Source organism: Zonotrichia albicollis, chromosome 7, assembly GCF_047830755.1.
Source record: "Zonotrichia albicollis isolate bZonAlb1 chromosome 7, bZonAlb1.hap1, whole genome shotgun sequence".
NCBI lineage: Eukaryota > Metazoa > Chordata > Aves > Passeriformes > Passerellidae > Zonotrichia > Zonotrichia albicollis.
Window position 1 is genome coordinate 37,144,110 of NC_133825.1, and position 18,432 is coordinate 37,162,541.

Here is an 18,432-nt window from a genome sequence, read left to right on the forward strand (position 1 = left end):
AAGCTGAGGCTGTGCCTGGGACCACGGGGCTCTTTCTGCTGTTCCCAAGTGTGCTCTGCCCACATCCAGCCTATGGGTAGATACAGGATCACTGCTCAGTGTGACCATGACTGGGTGATGTCCCCTCACTGGGCTGCCCTTTGCACCTCTGACTGGATGAGTGCCAGGTCCCTCCCTGGGACAAGGCGCACAAAGAGCCTCCTGTCTATAAAGTGCCACCCCAAGCTGTCCCCAGCACATAAGCCCTTCCCTCTGGCAACCCTAGCATGTATCATCTGTCGATTTCCAGTGAGTTTATGGGGTGCTTGCAGCCTACACTTCCTTCTCTCTGTAAGATACGGTGCCATGGGTACTTTCTGTGCTCACCTCTGCACACACTGTGCTCTGCACAGATAAATCAAGGGTGACTTGGTCTGGACCCTTGGGCTGAGTTCAGGTATTGCTTTGTGCTGCTCCTTGGTGAAAGTGCAGGGCCCATCCTGAAAGCTGTGTCAGGCACAGGGGATATACGTGAGCAGCTTGACTCATTTCCTTTGTGGCAAAGTCCAAGTTTCTCTGGAGCAGAGTGAGGGCCAGGCCAGCTCCCCCTCCACTATGTGCATCTCTTACCGCTTTTTCCACTTGCCTTCAGATCCAACTGCTGGTTTTTCCTTTGGCCTTTATCTGAGGCTGCACCAGCCTTACCTCCTGCTGTCTCCTCCCAGCAGAATCTGACTGCAGAGAGAGCCCTGGGCTTGCCTGTAAATCAGCTCAATCTGTCCTTCAGGTTGCTTTGGCCCCTGTTTCCCCCAAGGATGCTCATGCTTCCTGGTTCTTGGTGTGAGATATCGGAAGCATTCAGCTCAGTTTTCTGCCCTGGACCCTCAGCCTCCAGAATTCTATTTCTGTTTGTCTGGGGCCCATACATGGAGACTTCTGCCCCCAGGCCTCAGGCTGTCCCTACTGCGTCATGTTCCCACTTCCTCCTCCCTTGCTGTGCCTCGGGGATGCTGTGTCTCACACAGCACTGCTGCTGGCTTTGTGGGCATTGCTTCTTCCCTGCTCTCTGTTTTCTGCAGAGCCAGTGCTGGAAGGCAGGGAGCTTCAGTCTCATTCACTGTGTCACTGTGGCTACCTGCACCCAAACCCAGCCCTGGCAATGAAGATATCCCCCCAAATGACTGCACAGCCTTTGCCAAGGTGTGGGGCTTGCTCTCAGCAGCTCCCCACTCAGTGCAGCTCCAGGGCAGTGTTCCAATCTCTGGAGCCATGGCTCTAAGAGGTGCTGGGTTCCATCCATTATCCTCCTCCCAAACAGCCCTGGGAGGGGGCTGAGACCAGAGTCAGGCAAGGCCACCAGCTGCCTGGAGAGAAGGCAAGGACAGCTCATTACAGAATGCCCACAGTGGATGCCACCAGCTCTCCTTTCAGGCCCCACTCCCTCCACTCACGTGTGGCAGCTGCCAGAGTGAGAGGGAAACTCACAGTGCCCCATGGCCACAGCACAAGGACCCCCCCAAGGAAGGTCTCATCAATAACCAGCCAGTCTCTAGGGAACCATTGCAGCAGTTTCTCTTCCTCTTTGCCAGGCCTTTTTCCACCACGGGGACTTTCCACAGCCAAGGCTTTCTCTGGGGGAGACCCTGCCACACCTTTACAATGGTTTCACAAACAATAATCTCTCCAACGGCAGCTCTGGCACTGCAGGATTTTGTTGGGCCAGCCAGGTGCTCTCTGTTGCTAGTTTTCCTAAAAAATAGAGAATTTGCAGCTCTTGAGAAAAAAATCCTCCCTTCCTCAACTCTCTGTTGGGCCCAGCCACAGCTGTGCATGGCCTGATGGCCCTTCCCTGTGGCACAGAGCTGCAGCCTGCCTGTGCAGACTCTGCCTCTGTGGCTTCACAGTGGTGAGCAGCTGAGTACCACAGAGGGAATGAGCTGCCTGGGCAAGCTCTCTGAGCCCAGCTCTACCAGTTGTGAGCCATGCTGGGCAGCACCAGGGAGATGAGCCTGGCCACTTTTCACCAGAGGCAAAACAAGACTGCCCTCCTCCTGAGGGTGTGTACCCTCATAACATCCACCACCACCTCAGCAGTTCTTTAGAACCTTTATTTTTAAAAGGAGTCTGTCTTCCACACTTAAGACCACTCTCAAGAGGATTAATGCAGGTGAATCTCCCGCAGCCCAACAAGGCACCAGACAGCTCCTTTACACCAGAGCCCAGAATGCAGGGGCAAAGCCACAGCGAGGGTCTCCCTCTGGGTGGAGGGGACCAGCACCTGAGAGAGGCTGGAACCTGGATCTTCCTGCACAAACTGCTCTCAAGTTACATCGATTTTTGCAAACAGAGGCACAATATGAGCCAGACAATCCTGACAAAGCCCCTTTGTATGCAAAGGGCAAAGGTAGAGGAGATGGGAACAGAGGGCTCGGGTGTCCTGCAGCATAATCTAAGCTTCCACAAAGGAAAGGGGAAGGCAGGGCCAGCCCCAAGCTCTCATAGCCTGCTGCAAGCTTCTCAGCTCAGCAGAGAGTTTGGGTACTGTCTGGGACGGAGAGATAAGGGAATTAGGCTGCTCTTTTCAGCTAAGTAGCTGCAATCAGTCACAGCTACAGGACTGATCCCAGAGGAGCTGTGGCCAGACAATGTGTGGACTGCTGCAACTGCCAGCGTGTGTGCTGGGATCCCCAGTGCCATGGAGCTGTGCCACACTGGCCTTTAGCATCTGACTGAGCCCAAAGCAGCAGCACTCAGTGACCCTGCTGCAGGAAACATGCTCTGTTTCTGTTTCACAGGCAGAGCTTGGAGGTACCACCCAGTTCACTGAGGGGTTCAATGGGGGGGAAGGACTGTGTACTGCCTACCACTCCACCACCAGTACCAGAGCATCAGGGAAGTAGAAGTGGAGCTAGAAAGGAGCAAAACAAACTGAAAACAAAGTGCTTTGGGCAGGGAGCAGTTCTGTAGTTTTGTAGTGCAGCCAGCGCTTTCATCTGCAAATGCACCTGGCATTTGCTCCTCCACTGGCACACACACAATTGCACTTGCTAGGAATAACCAGAAAGCCTGCCCTGGCTCAGAGATCCCCCAACCTCAGCCACCAACAGGCTCTTCAAGATGCTGCAAGGATGCTTCAGAAAGCAGCAGGCTTCTGTACTGCCAACACAGGTAGGATTTCCCTTCCTTGTGCACCCAGGGCTTGGGATGACACTGTCCTTCCCCCCTTCACACACTGTCATCCTGTAGCAGTGCTGAGGGTGAGGAAGTCCTTGCCATAGATGGCTGAGGAACATCATCAGCCACTGCTTTTGAGGGGATTTTGTGCTCTCGTGGTGGGGTGGGAGGGGGGAAGGTGCTGCTCTGCAGGGCATCAGAGTACATCTCATCCTGGACACTGGGACGCTGCACAACCCTTTGCAGCAGTGGCTTAAGCAAGCCCACAGTCAGCTGGTTCCCCTCACTGGAGAAGGGCACTGGCTTCTCCTGGGAATGAGGGAGGTGCTGCAGGACCGTGGTGAGGATGTCTGAGGCGGTGAGCTCAGCAGGGCACAGCGGCCACAGCCTGTCCAGGTAAGGGTCCAGCTCCCGGTGCTGGGCAAACTCAGCCAGCAGTGTGATGAATATCTCCTTGTTGAGCAAGGGGCTGAGTTTGGAGAACTTCTCTGCCACCTCCACCACCCGCTGCCACCGCTTCAGATGGATGAGAAGGTGCAGAGCTTGCAGCACAGCCTTAGGCCTCTTGCTGCAGAGCAGCAGTTCCAGCTCCATCTCCTCATCTGCCTCGCCGTGTTTGTTCTTTCGGGCCAGCACTCCCAGTGCTCTCTTGTACAGTGGCACCCGGCCCTCTGGGCCCTCCTTGCTGCCGTATGACCAAGAGCTGCTAACGTACTGCTGGGTCAGCTCCACAAAGCTGGGCAGCCACTTGGGTTTGAACCTCAGGAAGGAGGCACAAATGAGCTCAAAGAGCGGGACCATTCCATTCTGACCCACCTCCTCCAGCTGCGGCTGACACAGGACCTTCTTCCATACCTCTGGGGTGGCCCTGGCTACCAAGAGGCCATCTCCATTCTGCTGCAGCTGCAGGCAGCTCCTTGTGGCCTTCCAGGCAGCCTTGGGGAAGGAGGCAAAGACAGAGTTCAGATAGGCCAAGTTGTCTTTGTCCATGTCAGACTGCAGAATGCGGCTGACCTCCTGCTCCACCAGCTCCTTGCAGTAGCTTTCCACCTCACTCTCTGTGGCGCACACCACACAAGTCTTGAGGAGCTCCAGGCTCATGTAGCTCTGCAGCTCCAGGCTCACTGTGCTCAACAGCTTGGTGTAAGAATCTTGTAGGCTTTGGGCTGGCTTCTGCTTCTGGTGGAGGCTGTGCTGCAGGATGGCAGCGAGGACTACAGGAGCCTGGAACGTACCACCCTTCTTCAACTTCTCCACTGTCAGCTTGGAGCTGCTGAGGCTTCTCCTCTGATAATATCTGCAGGCCTCCTCAAACACCATCTCCACCAGGCATGGCTCAGGCCTGCTGTTGTCCTCAGGTTTGGAAAAGCTAAGGCTGTAGATGCCACTCTGACTGAGGACCTGGATACTGTCCTCCTCTCCCTGAGACTCCAGGAAATGCACCTCTTTCATGCTCAGGACTTCCTTTTCTACAAGCCTTCCACTGTTCTGGTCGACAAGGTACAGCACTCCAGCCAGCACACAGGCCAGGATGCTGCCAAAACTCTTCAGCTGGACAGGACTCCCGTGGGCCAGGGGGCCGCCCTCCAGGTCAAAGATATGCCTCTGTGTCCCATCTGGCTCCACGATATTCACAGAACCCTTTGTGCTCACCAGCAGCAGACCCCCGTTGTTGGACACAGTGGAGGTGTGAATGTCCAGAGGCGCAAAACCTGAGAGAAGGCCCACAGAACCCAGCAGGAGCTTCTTGAAGTCTGACTCGCTGCTGGAGCGCAGCACCTTGCTGTGGATGAAGCCCGCAGAGGGGGCTGTGATGGTGAACTCTGCCTTCTCTGGATGCCAGATGAGGAGGAATTTGGAAGTGGTGGCGAAGCCGGCAGCAGCAGGCACTAGGAAGACATGCTGGGGAGAGGCCAGGACCTGGTACTCGGGGCTGTTGTGCAGGACTATCCTCGCAGTGCCCAGCCGCACGCCCTGCTCCCCCAGCTCCAGAGCACGGGCACAGACACAGAACCTGAAGGCACACTTGCTCACGTCCGAGTGAGCGCCCAGCGGCGGCCTCTCCTCACACCACACCAGGCTGGCTCCCTGGCTGCACACGGACACCACTCGTGCCCGGGCGCCCTGGCACAGTTCCAGGGTCTGCAGCAGCTGCCAGCCCACGGCCACCACGAAGTGCCACACCTCGGTCCGGCCGTGTTCCCACACCACGGCCAGCACCCACGAGTCCGGTACCACAGGGCTCTGCAGGAAGAGCAGTCCCACAGGGGCTGGCTGGGGCGGCTGCCAGCTCCTCTCCAGGTCGGCTCCAGCGATGCTGTGGCGCTGGAAGGCCACCAGCCGCGGCAGGGCGGGCGGCCGGCTCTTCTGCAGGAGCAGGACATGTTGCCCGTCGGGGCTGGACTGGACGCGGCTGGGCTCTTCTCCGCGGCACAGCAACTCCCGCAGCCAGTGGCCTCGGCTGAAGTCACTCAAGTCGGAGACCCGCCGCAGCTTCATCCTGTCAGCGACAGCGTGCAGCAGGGCGAGCTGGGGCACGGAGCCACAGCCAGCACTCAGCCCCTCCCGGCGCCCCGCCACACCCTGCTCCCGATACCCGGCTCCCTCGGCTCTCTAGGAGGCCCCCACGGCCACCTTCCCCCCGCGGTGAGCCGGTTCCGCGGCAGCGACTCCCAGGGACCGGCCGCGCCCGGAGCTCGCCGCACAGCCAGCGCCGCCCGGGAGAACTCCGCGCTGTCCCGACACGCCGGATCCCCCTCCCGCCGGGACCCACCTGCCGCGGCGGCGACTGACGGCCGGGCCCGGGCCGGGCCAGCGGCAGCTCCGCTCAGCGCTGCGCAGTCACGGGGCCGCGGGTTTCCGGGCGGAGCCGCTCCGCGCCGCCGCGGGCCGGCCCGCTCCTACTTCCGCCGCCGGTGCGGAGCGGGCTGCGGGGGCGCGTCCCGAGGGCGACCCGCGGGTCCCCGCAGACGGCTGGGCCATTTCTTACCGGCGTGCGTGTGTACGTGCGTGTGTCAGTGTCCGCGGGGCGAGCCGAGCTCCGGCCGGCCCGGGGAGGAGCCTCCCCGCCCGCCCCGCCTGCGGGAGCCGCGACCGCGCGGGGAACCGGCGGGCGCACGCGCGGCGCCTGCGCGGTGTGCGGGGAGCGGCTGCCCGCAGGTGAGTGCGGGAGCGGCGGGGGGGACGCGGGACCCCGCCCGCGGGGCCGGGCGCCGCCCGCTGCCCCTCCGGCACCGGGGGCTCCGCCGCTCCGGGGGCTCCGCCGCTCCGGGGGCTCCGCGGGGCGGGTGCGCTCCCCGCCGCGAGGGGCCTCGCCGGGTACCGGCACTTCGCTCCAGGGCCGCTCGCTGTCCACCCCGGTTAGCTGCGGGAGCGGCCGCACGCAGCCCGTGCAGCGGGAGGCGCTTCTCATGGCCCGCCGGTAACGGCGCGGTGCCCCGGTGCGTGCCCCGGGTGCCGCCCCGAGGAGGCCTCGGGGCCTGCCGCAGCCCAGCCCTTCGGTGCTCGTGGGCCGCGCCGACCCCGGCTGCCTGCTGGTGCTTGGGGCTCGAGATAACTCTTAGGGAAAGAACGAGCGTTCGCTGATCATTCCAGTTGTGTGGTTTACCTCGATCTTCTCCCAACACTTGTGCGGGCAAAGCAAAGGGGAACAGCAGCAGGGGCAAAGCAGTGGGAGCTTGCAGTGTTTATTGTGCTGGAGGCAGAGGCACTTGCTGCAGGAACAAGCTGCGGCCTCGGTCTAACCCTGTTGCGTATGTCACTGTAGCAAAGTTTGTTCAGCAGCAGAGCCTGTAACCCGAATGTATGGTGAGAGCCGGTTAGGGGGAGTGGGTGGGTGGAATATGCAAAGCAACAAGATAATTTGAGTCATTGCCATACGTGGTGGCTGCAGTTCACCAGCTGTTTGAGCTCTAGTAGGAAATGTGACAAAAATGTACAAGAGGAATTTCAAGGGGAGGAAAGGACAACAGTTTGGCTTTCCAGTGATAATAGGTTGATCCACAGTGTCATTTATAGCACTTTGGCTCTGTGCAAAGAGATACTGTGGGCAGGGTACATACAGTGTAAAAAAGTTAAACAGTTATTGGCTAGCATGCACAAAAGGAACAGTGAGGCCTTAATGGGCTGCTGGGCTAAGCATTCATCTGCTCCCTCCCCCAGCTAACACACCAGGCAGCCATGCAGACATCCCTTAGGAGGGGAAGGGTCAGCCTCTGCTGCTCAGAGTTGCTGAGTTGCTATATTCTGGCTCCCTATTTTTTTTTTTTGAACTTACACCTTTTCATGTTTGCATTTTAACTCCTGAGTACTTGTGCTGCTGATGGTCTGTATCTCAAAAATGCTACGTTCTTTGCAGCTCCACCTTTCTTATCTTGGCATGACTTTACTGTGCAGCTTCTTAGAACATAGCAGCTACCTCAGAAGTCAGAGCCGAGGTCATGCAGCTGCACTGTGTTCAGCATGGGCCTTGGATCCACACCACCAGCTGAAGCCATGGGAAAAGGGCAGGGAAGGTTACAGGAAGAGTGTTTTTCTTCAGAAGGAAGGCATTTGAAAAAGTCTGCAGGTGACATGAGCTTTTAGGTGGGAGTGTAAAGGCAGTGCAGAGTATTTAATGATAAACTATGTGGGATGGATTCTAAAGTGCTTGAAAAGTGAAAACCCAAAGTAATTTTCTGACCTGAGAGAGCTGGTCATGGTAGCCAGGAATACAGAGAAAAAGTGTGGTGAAATGAAAAAAATTACCTTGTATGAAAATGGTGTGAACAGATGCTGGTGGAAACATGCAGTGCTTGTCTGGATGGACTTGACAGGAGAAAACATAGCTAGTTGGTGGTGTGAAGTTGATGGACTGGGTGTTATTTTAACTGGACATATAGAAATTAAATGCAGTTATGCATGAAGTGTTAAAATCATAGCTCAAATGTGACTCTTATATCATTGCTTAAGCAGGTGCAATGGGAGAGGTAGCATGTGGCTGTATTCACATTAGGAAGCTAATTTTCTAATTTTTTGAGAGGTAAAAAATGGGTCAGAAATGGTATAACTAGATTGTACTATGTAGAAGCACATACACTGCTCTGAGTGGGATGGAAGGAATTTCTAGTAAAATATGTATATATATACACTGTGGCTGTCCTGGGGGTTGTTGCTTTGTACTGCAGAAAAAATAGGATCTCTATGGGTTTTTTGTCATCAGCACGCCTTCAGAATATGTTTCTCATTGTGTACTGCCTGAAGGCACCTGGAAATTCTGCAGCATGGCTCCAAAGCTGGTATGCTGTGTTACTGTTTCCCTTGTTGGTGGGTTGAGCACCTTACAGTTGTAGAGGAAAGCGCAGTTTGAGCAGTTTTTATTCCAATGGCCAATATACAAGTGAAGTTATAAAACAAGGGATCAAATATAAAAGCAGTGTGGATGTACTTGCACAGTCTGTAACTGCCAATGCAAGAGTTTGTGGAGAATAAGCTGCACAAAGGCTGATGGCAGAAATTTGGCCATGATGGTTTCTAAACCTTTGAAAAAAGCCCTATGTGTTCTTGCTCTGTTTGTTTTCAATAGTGGGCTGCTGATGGGTGGTCCTGGGGGTTTTAACAGAGGAGCTGGAACTGGATCCATGCACTCCCTGTGCCCTGGGATTCATAAATTCTTGTGCTGGGTGCAGGTTGTCTGTTGCTTCCAGCGATGGGTGGGCTCTGGGACCTGTGTTGTAACTGCCTGTTGTTCAGGTCTGGTATTCACTCTGCATATTCATCACATGGATGAAGTGCAAGTTTTTCCTGGTACTTCACTGAGGTATGAGTGCTTAGCTTGTAGCACATTGCTTTAGAAGCTGTGAGTTAACTTTTAGACAGGGATTTTTCCCCACCTCTTGCATGATGGAGGCAGTTTTTGAACAACTTTCCTTTAATTCTGAGTGATGTACCCTGCAGAGCACCTTGAAAGCAAAGCACAATCACAGAGTCCCAGGTGCATACACTCAGGGAGGGAGGAGGCAATTGCTGCCTTTGAAATGTTTGAACAGGTGAGTCCAATCTCAGTAGCTCTGGCAAGTCAAGGGACCTTGGGTTCTAAAAGCAGAAGTATCTAAGTTCTTATTCAGAGTCCGTATGAAATTGATTGCGGTTCAGGGCTTTGACATTAACAAACGAATCACATCATTTGCACAGCCTTTTCCAGGTAGTGAATAAATGGTTTGCCAAGTAAGTCTTATGTGAAAATACAATTTTGCATCATCTGTGTTCTTTTTGTCTAGCCAAGAAGTGTTGCAGTATATTTTATAAGGGGTCCACACTGGAAAAAATACACTTATTCATGTTTGGTTGTATGTGGGGGTTGTGTATGTGCATTTCTAATCTTGGGAACTTTCAGGTTTGTTAGCCAAAGCAATTGAATGCAAAGTGCTGTGCTTGATGGGCTGCATGCAAGATTACACAAGTTACAAGTTTTGGATCCTGATGTCATTATGGTGTAGATGTGCCTTAGTGTTATCCTCTTGACAGTATTTTTGCTGTTAAAAGGCAGTCTATGGAATACTAATAAGTCTGTGCAGGAACAGAGTGACAATGTGAAGCGCTGTGTAGCAGTTCTCAGAGTGCACAAGTCTGAGTAAATCTCAGACTCTAAATACCAGGTTCATTTTCCCTGTGGCTACTCTAACAAAAAGCTAACAGAGCTGTGTTCATCGGAATGTCATATGTTTGGTTGGAATCTCTGTTACGAGTCCTGGAGTGAAACAGAAAGGAGCTGCATGGTTGGATGTGCTCATCTCTTCCTGACTGGATCAGCTGATCCTGGGGTTGATGAGAGATAAAGCAAGAGTCTGCCTGAACTTGTGTCTTTTATCTTGCTGCCTTTGAGCTGCCAAGACTCATGCTCTGTCAAGTTTTCTTTTAGTTCCAGATGAAGCATCTTGGATTTTCTGCTGCACAGCAAAGTGTTTGTTTTTCTAAAAATCCCCATGCGTGTGCTTCTCGTGGCCCTGAGGGGCAGTTCTCCTGTGCAGTCAGTGAATACAGCAGGATTCACTTAGCAGCATGTGTTAATGGGAATGACCTATTGACAGAATAAATTATCCATTTGAACCTAAAATGTGGAAAATGCACTGATGTCTTTTAAATGTGGTGTTTAAAGGAAAATTGTTAATTATCATCAGCATTGTTGTTTTCATAAGCTGTTAGGGCATCACAATAATTTGACACCTCTGCAACTTATTTATAAATGTTTTGTGCATTTAATTGTTGTTTTCTGCAGCTGAGAAGGTCTCCATTAGCAAAATGCAGTTTTCTGTTTGTCTTTATGACATCTAGAAAATGTAATTGCATAAAGTGGAAAGAAAAAGCCATTTGTATGACCTGATCATCATAGGTCATGAAACAAACACAGCCTAATAAAGCATTGGCATGAGAGGCATGGTTTATGTTTCTCTCCTTGCTCCTCCATATGCTCATTTGTAGAATAGCAAATTATAAACAAGAACATTATTTAATCCTTGCCTCTAGCAGTTGTCTTTGTGTGTGCTCTGTGCAGCTTTGATTGAGAGAATGTGAATCCTAAGACCTATTTTGACAGAGATTAGAATTTTCACATGATCATGTGATCCCTCTGGTGCTCACCCTTTGTATCTTGATGTATTTCGATTTTTCTGTCTTTCTGGAAATGTAGGAGAAGGGTTAAAATGCAGCTCTGAAAATCCAGGGACTAAGCAGAGCTTATTGATCCCCTCCCATTCACGTACACATTTGATGTGAGAACGCTGACCCAGAAGCACTGAGAGTTAGTTTATTAGTTTTGACATTGGGATTCGTTAGCTCTAATTCAATTAGAAGCACACTGATGGATGTGTTTGTATGCTGGCCCTGGCAGCTGTTTTAGGTTCAGAAACTTACAGTTCTAGTAGGAAAACTGTTTTGTGCAATCTAATCCAAGATTTGTATTCCAAGGCCAAAAGTGACATCGCTCTTGATTTGTTTCTTAATAGATTTCTCAGTGTTTCCAGTTATGTTTCTAATTAGAATAATGTCTTATTTCCCTCGACAGTTTAAAAATAATGCAAAGTCTTTAAAAGAGAAGCTATCAAGATGATTGAATAATGTTTTATTTTTTAATTGTTAATTGGAAACCTTCTTCTATCTTAGTTTGATACATAGACCTACTAGGCTATGGGAATAATTTTGGTTTTTACAGAAGGTTATGGTGCAATTGTTGCTAAGCTTTCTTCTGTCAGGGTGTCTTAGGGCTCTTTCCATTCTCACCCCAGCCCATAACCAGCCAGCTGGTTCCCTTTCTAATGGGAAGACAACACCTCTCTCCTTATGTAAATGTTAGCTTTTCAGGTGTGAGATCTGCTGCTCTCTGTCCTTTCCCATCCTGGCAAATCTCCTTACCTTTGCACCTGGGGCAGGGTCTTTTACAGCAGAATTGTTTTTCCAGGCCTGAGAATGTTTTTCTGCCCCTTAGAACCAAGATTTGTGGCTAAAGGGATGGATGTTTGAATAACTGTCTCTGGAAGCCTGAGAGTCCTAGTTGAGAACAGAGTTGTAAGTCAGCTAAAAATTGTCTGCAGTGGAAAGAATGTAAGGGAGATATGGAACTGGTATTCAGTAGTTGGTAGAACTTGGTCTTTGAGGGAAAGACAGATTAATCCTGTGGCAGGGGGTTCAGGCAGTCTGGGATTGAGGCTACATCCAAAGCTGCTTCCATGGCTGCCAGCTCAGAGAGCTCTGGGGCCCTGACTGGAGCACTGAACTTACCTCTCTGGCCATGGTTTATCATGGCTGAGTGCAGCTACCACAGGAGCCTGCCCATGCTTTCCTGGAGCATGACTTCAGTCAAGCCTCTGTGTGTGGGATGCTGTTGCCGTGTGTGTAATTACCTTGGAAGTATGGGAGAAAGTCTGGGAGCTCAGGGCCATGAGGAGGGATGGCATTCCCTTTCTGCTGAGTACTTGTGACATGCTGCAGTGATGGAGGAGGTTAGAACGGTGCTAAAGCTGTGATGCTTGCCAGGAAAATCTGTGACTGCAGATAAATGCGTATTTGCAAGGTCAGAGTAGTGCTGCACTTGGTAGCATCACACATGAGGTTGAGAATATGTGGCAAGCTGTGTGTTCTGACTCAGCCCCTGGAGTGGGTTGTTTCTCTCAGAAGGCTCAGGACCACATTACTTTGTGTAATGTCTAATTCTGTAATAAGGATACTCCTTTTTTTAATGGTATAATCAATAAGACACCAATTAATGATAGTAAAACTTTGTGGTTTTAAGAAATCTTTTGCTGTCAAATGGATAATTAAATTAATTTGGTCAAAAAAAAATCCCTGTAAAGCTTGTCCTCTGTCTTGCATCCTCCTCCCAAAACTGAACCCTGAACATGGGATGCTTTTGGGGTTGGGCTTCCTGTCTGGCTTAATTTGCAGAGCAGCTGGCCCAGATGAGGTGCAGAGGGAGGCTTTCCTTGTGTTGGATGCCACTTCAGAGTACAAAAAGCAGAATTTGAAGTGCTTTGGTAGGCAGCAAATTAAACAGAAAAGAGAAGACTTGCAAATAGTTTCAGGAGCTTCATATCACCAGGTGCCTTTGAGGCTTGACCAGCATAAAAAAAGACTGGGTACCTATTTGTTATCAAGTATCACAATTCCTCCAGTGAAATTAAAACATACATACTTTTCTAAATGTAAACTGCATCGGTCTGGATAATGAATCAGTTTCTAATGGAGAAGAATTAAAATTTATCCATAAGGAGCTTATTCTGATTCTGCCTATGTGTGTGGACTTCTGCATGTCTTTGAAATGGGATGTAGAGCTAGATGGGTCCTTTGATCTGATTTCTTATCTGGTATAGTTATAAATGCTCCTACTTAGAGCTTGTGAGACACTGTTAGTATTTCAGTGCAGTGAAAAAAATCTTTGATGGTTGAGGCAGGCCAGATATGCCTTGAAGAAAAGTTCAAGTTTTCTGAGCTTTTTTGTCTGTTCTTCCCTTCAGGGTGTACAGCATGGCCCAAACAGAGAAGAAAGGTGGGCTGCTCCGGAAATCTTCAGCCTCCAAGAAGCCTTTGAAAGAGAAAGTGGTGTTGATGTATGATGAAATTTTCACGGTAAGCAGCTGAGCATCTGTTTTTTCTAAAGGGTTGTGTTACATTTTCTTGGTTTAGTTTATCCTGAGGGTTTTTTTCCTGTGGATTTCTTTCCTTAAGGTAAGGCCTGCACAGTGTAGGCACATGCTCCAGGCTCTCCTGCTGTCATGCAGAACTCTGTATTCTGCTCTCTTCCAAAATGTCTCCGTGTCCTGTTGCTTACCAGAACCTACCATCTATGGGAAGTCATGGATTTCCCAGCATTTCTCAAATAACAATTCAGAAAATAAACAGGGGCATCCCAATTGAGAGCTGCTTCTCTTGGTCCTTCTTTTTTTCTGGGAATCTCTCTAACCAGAATTCTGCACTTTGAGACCTCTTGGTCATCTGGCAGATGGTGCTGACTCTGAGCTACCTGTGATAAAGACTTTCTTTAAGTTCTGCCTGAATGATTTCTTTGCCCTCATGCCTGTTCCTTTTCCTTACAGACAGAAGACCCCAGTAAATGCAACCCTAGGTTTTGGGAGGAGCTATTTCTCATGAAGGTAACAGACCGTGAACATCCTGTTGCTGTTCTGCCTACAAAGTGGCAGACAGTCAGTGCAAGGACTTCTGTTTCTGAGGTGTTGGTGATGGTATAATGTGCCTGAACTGCTTCTTAACCTGACAGGTCAACCTGGAGTATCTAGAAGGCAAGCTGGAGGCTCTGGATGGGGAAGAATTAATGAAGATAAAAGACAACATCAACTGCTTGTTTCAGCACTGCATCCAGGCCCTGGGCGAGGAGCACCCAATCAGAGTGGTGAATGCATTACAGGTACCACGCTGGGGGACAGGGAACGCTGTCTTTGTACTTCAGATGCTGGTATCAAACACCTTGTGCTTGTTTCTTTGTTACTGAGAAGTGATGTCTACAGGGCAGTTGCTACTTGTTGTCTGTGGAGGTTCCAAACATTCATAGTCTCTACTCTTGGCACAGCAATAGATGGTTTCAGAATTCATGAGGATCTGGTGATGGAGGATGAAGTGGATGGCAGTGAAGAATCAAAGGAGCTTGTTCACATTGCAGGCTGTTGGTTTGGGGTCTCAAAAGTACTTAGGCTGTGTAGTAGTGTTTTACTTTCACCTCTTCTTCCTTATTTCAGCTGCCTTTTTCAATTTCCATTTGGGTCAAAAAAGAAATAAAGCTCTGGAGAAGTTAGTGTGAAATTTACGCAGGAAATTGCCTCAGCTGGACACTTCCTAATTGGAAGCTGTGAAGAATTATCACTCAGAACTCATAGCCATTTTTGTGCAGGTTGTTCCTTACCAAAGCTCTGCTGCTCCATATCTTGTGGGAGACTCCTCTCCTCAGTTTTGATATTTGATGTTAATAGTTCACAAGCTGATTCTCACAATTTGGTGGATGCATTTGTTTTGGGAGTATGCAGAATGCATTTCAGCTTTAGGAGTACAGGATAGGAAATTCAGGTCTGAAGAAGTCATCTGTAGAAGACTTTGGACCAGCAGTGATCTGGGAAAAATTGGTTTAAAACAGAACATTACATCTCTGTACAATCTTGCATTGTTTTATTGTCATTTTTAGAATTAGTTTGAAAGGGTGCTACTAAAATTGCAGTTATAGCTACATAGCCAGCTTAGACCAACCCCAAATTCTTAAACTTCTATCCATACTCTTGGAAGAACTTAGGGCAGGTCACAAGAATCCTGCTGTGTGCTTGTAAATAGGAACCAGGTAACACATCCTGAGCTCAAACTGGGAGAGTGTTCCCTTAATCAGACTGTGTTAATGTGGAAAGTGATCCTGAAGCCAAAACTTACTTAAGCAATCCTTTTTTTTGAGAATCAACATGGTTACCAAAGGTTTGTTTAGCCCAGTATGTGTTTCTGACAGTAACCAAAAAAAGAATGTCTACCTTACCTTTTTGCTTTTGTGTGGTTGTAGAGGTCTGCTAACTCCATCAGGTCTGTTTTGTCTCCAGCTTTGCATGTGAAACTAATTACCTCTCACTGATGAATTTAAGCTGGAATCTAAACCTGCAGTGGTTGTATTCCTGCTCATTCTCCTCTTCACAGGCCTGAGATGTGCCTGATGACAAAAGTCACCCCAGACATTTCTGTCTCTTAGGACAAATGAGTAATTTGCTGCCTATAAATTTTCCAGAGAGTCTGCTGATAGTGTGCTGATACCTGTGAATCTTCAAGAACTTGGAATGAAGCAGTAATTAAGCTGCCTAATAGACTTGGAACCTTTTTTTTTTTTTTTTTGTGGGAAGATTGGTTCCTCTTGTTGACAAAGACACAGTTTATTGGTCCAACTTGGTATAGCAATGTGGTAACCAAACAGAAATTTGTGCTCAAACAAAAAAAATATGGACAAATCAATTCTTTTCCAGTTTTTATGAATTTTCAGCATCCAAGATATGTTTTTAGAAATGCCAGAGCTGGAGAAGAGGTCAGACAAAATGTATGGCCTCCAGGCTGGTGGTATTAATTTCAGTATCTGCCAGTGAGTGCTAGGAGGGGATCATGCAGTGGGTTTTGCTGTTGAGTTGGAGGTGTTGCCCTACATGTCACCTTCTGTTTTTCCCCTTTGCAGACTTTGTGTGCATTGATCCGGGGTGTCCATCAGAAGAACAAATCCACTTCTGGGTTTGACATCATCAACATGCTTGTGGGTTTTGACAAGGCAGAGCTGTGTATGAAGGTGAGGCCCTGGCAGTGCAGAGAAGCAGTTTGCACACCAGCTGTGTTGTTGCAAGGGCAGTGAGTGTACATGGGTGTGTCTGCCAGGCAGCAGCTTTTGGGGGAAATATTGGAGCCACTTACTGAAAGTAAGCTGTCCTGAAGCTCTGTACCTGCCAGTAGCACAGACATTTGGGGTCCCTGGATTGGTTAGTAATACAACAGAGCATGTTCTTTTTCTTTAGCTCCACACTGTGTAGTCACTGTTGTTGAGAAACCTTAAAGCCAGAAAAGGCTGTCACAATCACCTAGTATTGAACATCACATCTTTATCTGAGTGTCATACCCTGTGTTCTCATAATCCATCAGCACATGTACTGTTTTAAACCTACTTGATCCTCTTCGCTGTAAAGATGTTGAGTTTGGGAAATGACAAAGTAATCAGTGATAAAGCTGAATTCTTGTTGTATCTTTCATCTCTCTTCAAGAGTAGCAATTTTTCTTCTCTGTACAAACTGTAGTATATTTGAGGAAAACATTAAGTAGTAGTTTGCCTATCAGATTTTTAATCATAACTTATGTATGTATTGTAAATTGGAGCTGTGCTGCTGCATGTAGAGAAAACTCATGGAAAAGGATAATGATGTTCTACCAGTAGTCATTAAGCTGTAGTTAACACAAATAGTGTTGAGAAGCAATAGTATGAATATGGCCTGGGTAGCAGTAGTAATAGCTCAGCTATTGATTCTGGAATAACATGGCTTTATATTGGTGCTCTGCTACTTGAATCTTCCAGAAGCCTTTATTTAAAAAACATTTCAAGTAATTTAAAATACTACTTTTAAGTAATGTGACTGTTGTTCTTTAGAATCTGATGGAGAGCTTGGACTCCCTCCTCTGTGCAGAAGGTTCTGAAAGCCTCAAAAGCTTGTGTCTGAAGCTACTTCTCTGCTTGGTGACAGTAAGTAATTAACAGCTGTATAATAACTTAAGGGCTTATATGGGCCACATCTGAGGGATGGAGCTGTTTCAAAACTTGAGCAGAATGCTGCAGTGTGATGCTTAAGAAGGAGAAAGAAATGATGAATGAGAGCCAGTGTCAGTCCAGAATGTGCCTGATGGCTCCAACCATGATGCCAGTACAGACTAGCAGACACTTTTCATCTTGTTAGATAGGTGCCAGCTGGGGCTGAAGGGGAGAGGCAGGAGGAAGTATCAGTTGGATTCACAGGTGTAGGTTTTTTAAAGGAAAAAATACTTAAGAAGTTTCAGATGTATGGAAAGGAAGGGAGAAGGGTGGAGGCAAGACAGAAGGTGTGGAAAACCAGAGTGGTGAGGACGTGAAGAATGAGGAAGCTGTAATAAATTGCCACTCATCAGCTTTTGGAGATGGTCAGCTGCGAACTATTTTGACTGTGATAAGAGATAATTGAGAGTGGTGGAGCTCTTCATTGCCCTCTTCATGATGGGAAGGTTCTCAGTGAAGCATTCGTGCCCTGTTTTTCATTCTCTGCCTCCTGTGTGGAGCCTGCAGCAGCTGATGGCTGTTGTCATTCTTGCAGCTGTGTAAAATACCAACGTGTGGAGGAGTGGGGGAGCTCTTAGTCTGTGGGTGGTGCTTCTTGGCAGAGAGAGGGCTGGCAGGCAGGACAGATTTCTTTTACTTCATGTCTAGCTCTATTGCTAGTCACACCTTGACTTGCTAAGTGTGAGATTCTGGATAAATGTGTCCATCTGGAAGCAGAACTCTCCTGTTCCCAGTGTGTGCCAGAGGCAGCTACAGCACTGGTGGAAGTTGTGGATGAGCTTTTAAAACTTGTGTTTGTACTCAGGTGACAGATAACATTAGCCAGAACACCATCCTGGAGTATGTGATGATTAACAGCATATTTGAAGCCATTTTACAGGTAAGGGTTCTTCCTTCTACTGTGGAGGCTCTTCCATAGTGAGAACTTTCAGTAATGTGTTTGCCTTTCAGCATTTTCAGTGCAATGTAAGTTCACTGGTACTGTTGCTGCATCCATTCATAGCTCAGTCATACATATATTTTGTAATGTTCTCTCCCCTTTACTCTAGTCTGCTGTTTTTAGTCACTACTGACTATTTAAAGTATTTTCACTTGAGACATTTCTGCACAGTTAGATTCTGAACAGATTTCTGGGTTAATTTCACACAGAATTTCTTTACTGGAGAAACTGTTTTTTCAAAAGGTAGTGTGGATATATTTTTTTCTGCTCTTGGATAAATTATACTTTTTTCAGTGGAACTGAGCCTTGGAGAAACCCAGAACACTTGCACAGTTTATGATGAGATACTATACAATGCTGTTGTGAAATATATTTGCTCTTTATGCCCTGAAAGCCTGTGTGCATCCTGTCTGTGATAAATGAGCTTCTCTGTGTGCAGAACTTCCTTGAGGCACTGACACTCCCTTCACCCAAATATCCTCTTTCAGATAGGACATAATTTGCTCTTGCACACACATTTCATGGCTGTGCTCTGAGTCACTGCAAGCTT

At 48.8% G+C, this 18,432-nt stretch overlaps 2 protein-coding genes across 4 annotated transcripts in view; one reads left to right on the forward strand and one right to left on the reverse strand.

The window, feature by feature from the left end:
- Window positions 1-2,068: 2,068 nt before the first annotated feature.
- Window positions 2,069-6,248, reverse strand: HPS6 (HPS6 biogenesis of lysosomal organelles complex 2 subunit 3). 2 transcript variants are annotated; one of them, XM_074545093.1, is made up of 2 exons: window positions 6,143-6,248; window positions 2,069-5,653 (listed from the first exon to the last, which is right to left on the reverse strand). In XM_074545093.1, the coding sequence occupies exon 2, from the start codon at window positions 5,650-5,652 to the stop codon at window positions 3,205-3,207; it is 2,448 nt and encodes an 815-aa protein (XP_074401194.1). In that variant the 5' UTR covers window position 5,653; window positions 6,143-6,248; the 3' UTR covers window positions 2,069-3,204. The 2 variants fall into 2 exon arrangements, with proteins under 2 accessions (XP_074401194.1, XP_074401193.1); XM_074545092.1 differs by lacking the exon at window positions 6,143-6,248 and adding an exon at window positions 5,927-6,065.
- The window catches only part of ARMH3 (armadillo like helical domain containing 3), a 123,895-nt gene continuing 111,640 nt past the window's right edge, over window positions 6,178-18,432 (forward strand). Inside the window, exons 1-7 of one of the 2 annotated variants that reach the window (XM_074545099.1) lie at window positions 6,178-6,312; window positions 13,140-13,251; window positions 13,719-13,775; window positions 13,901-14,047; window positions 15,830-15,937; window positions 16,784-16,876; window positions 17,748-17,822. In XM_074545099.1, the coding sequence (XP_074401200.1) occupies window positions 13,150-13,251; window positions 13,719-13,775; window positions 13,901-14,047; window positions 15,830-15,937; window positions 16,784-16,876; window positions 17,748-17,822 (582 nt within the window). In that variant the 5' untranslated portion in view covers window positions 6,178-6,312; window positions 13,140-13,149. Of the gene's footprint in view, window positions 6,313-6,394; window positions 6,594-13,139; window positions 13,252-13,718; window positions 13,776-13,900; window positions 14,048-15,829; window positions 15,938-16,783; window positions 16,877-17,747; window positions 17,823-18,432 lie in introns of those variants that run through there. The other variant, XM_074545100.1, reaches the window with a different exon arrangement.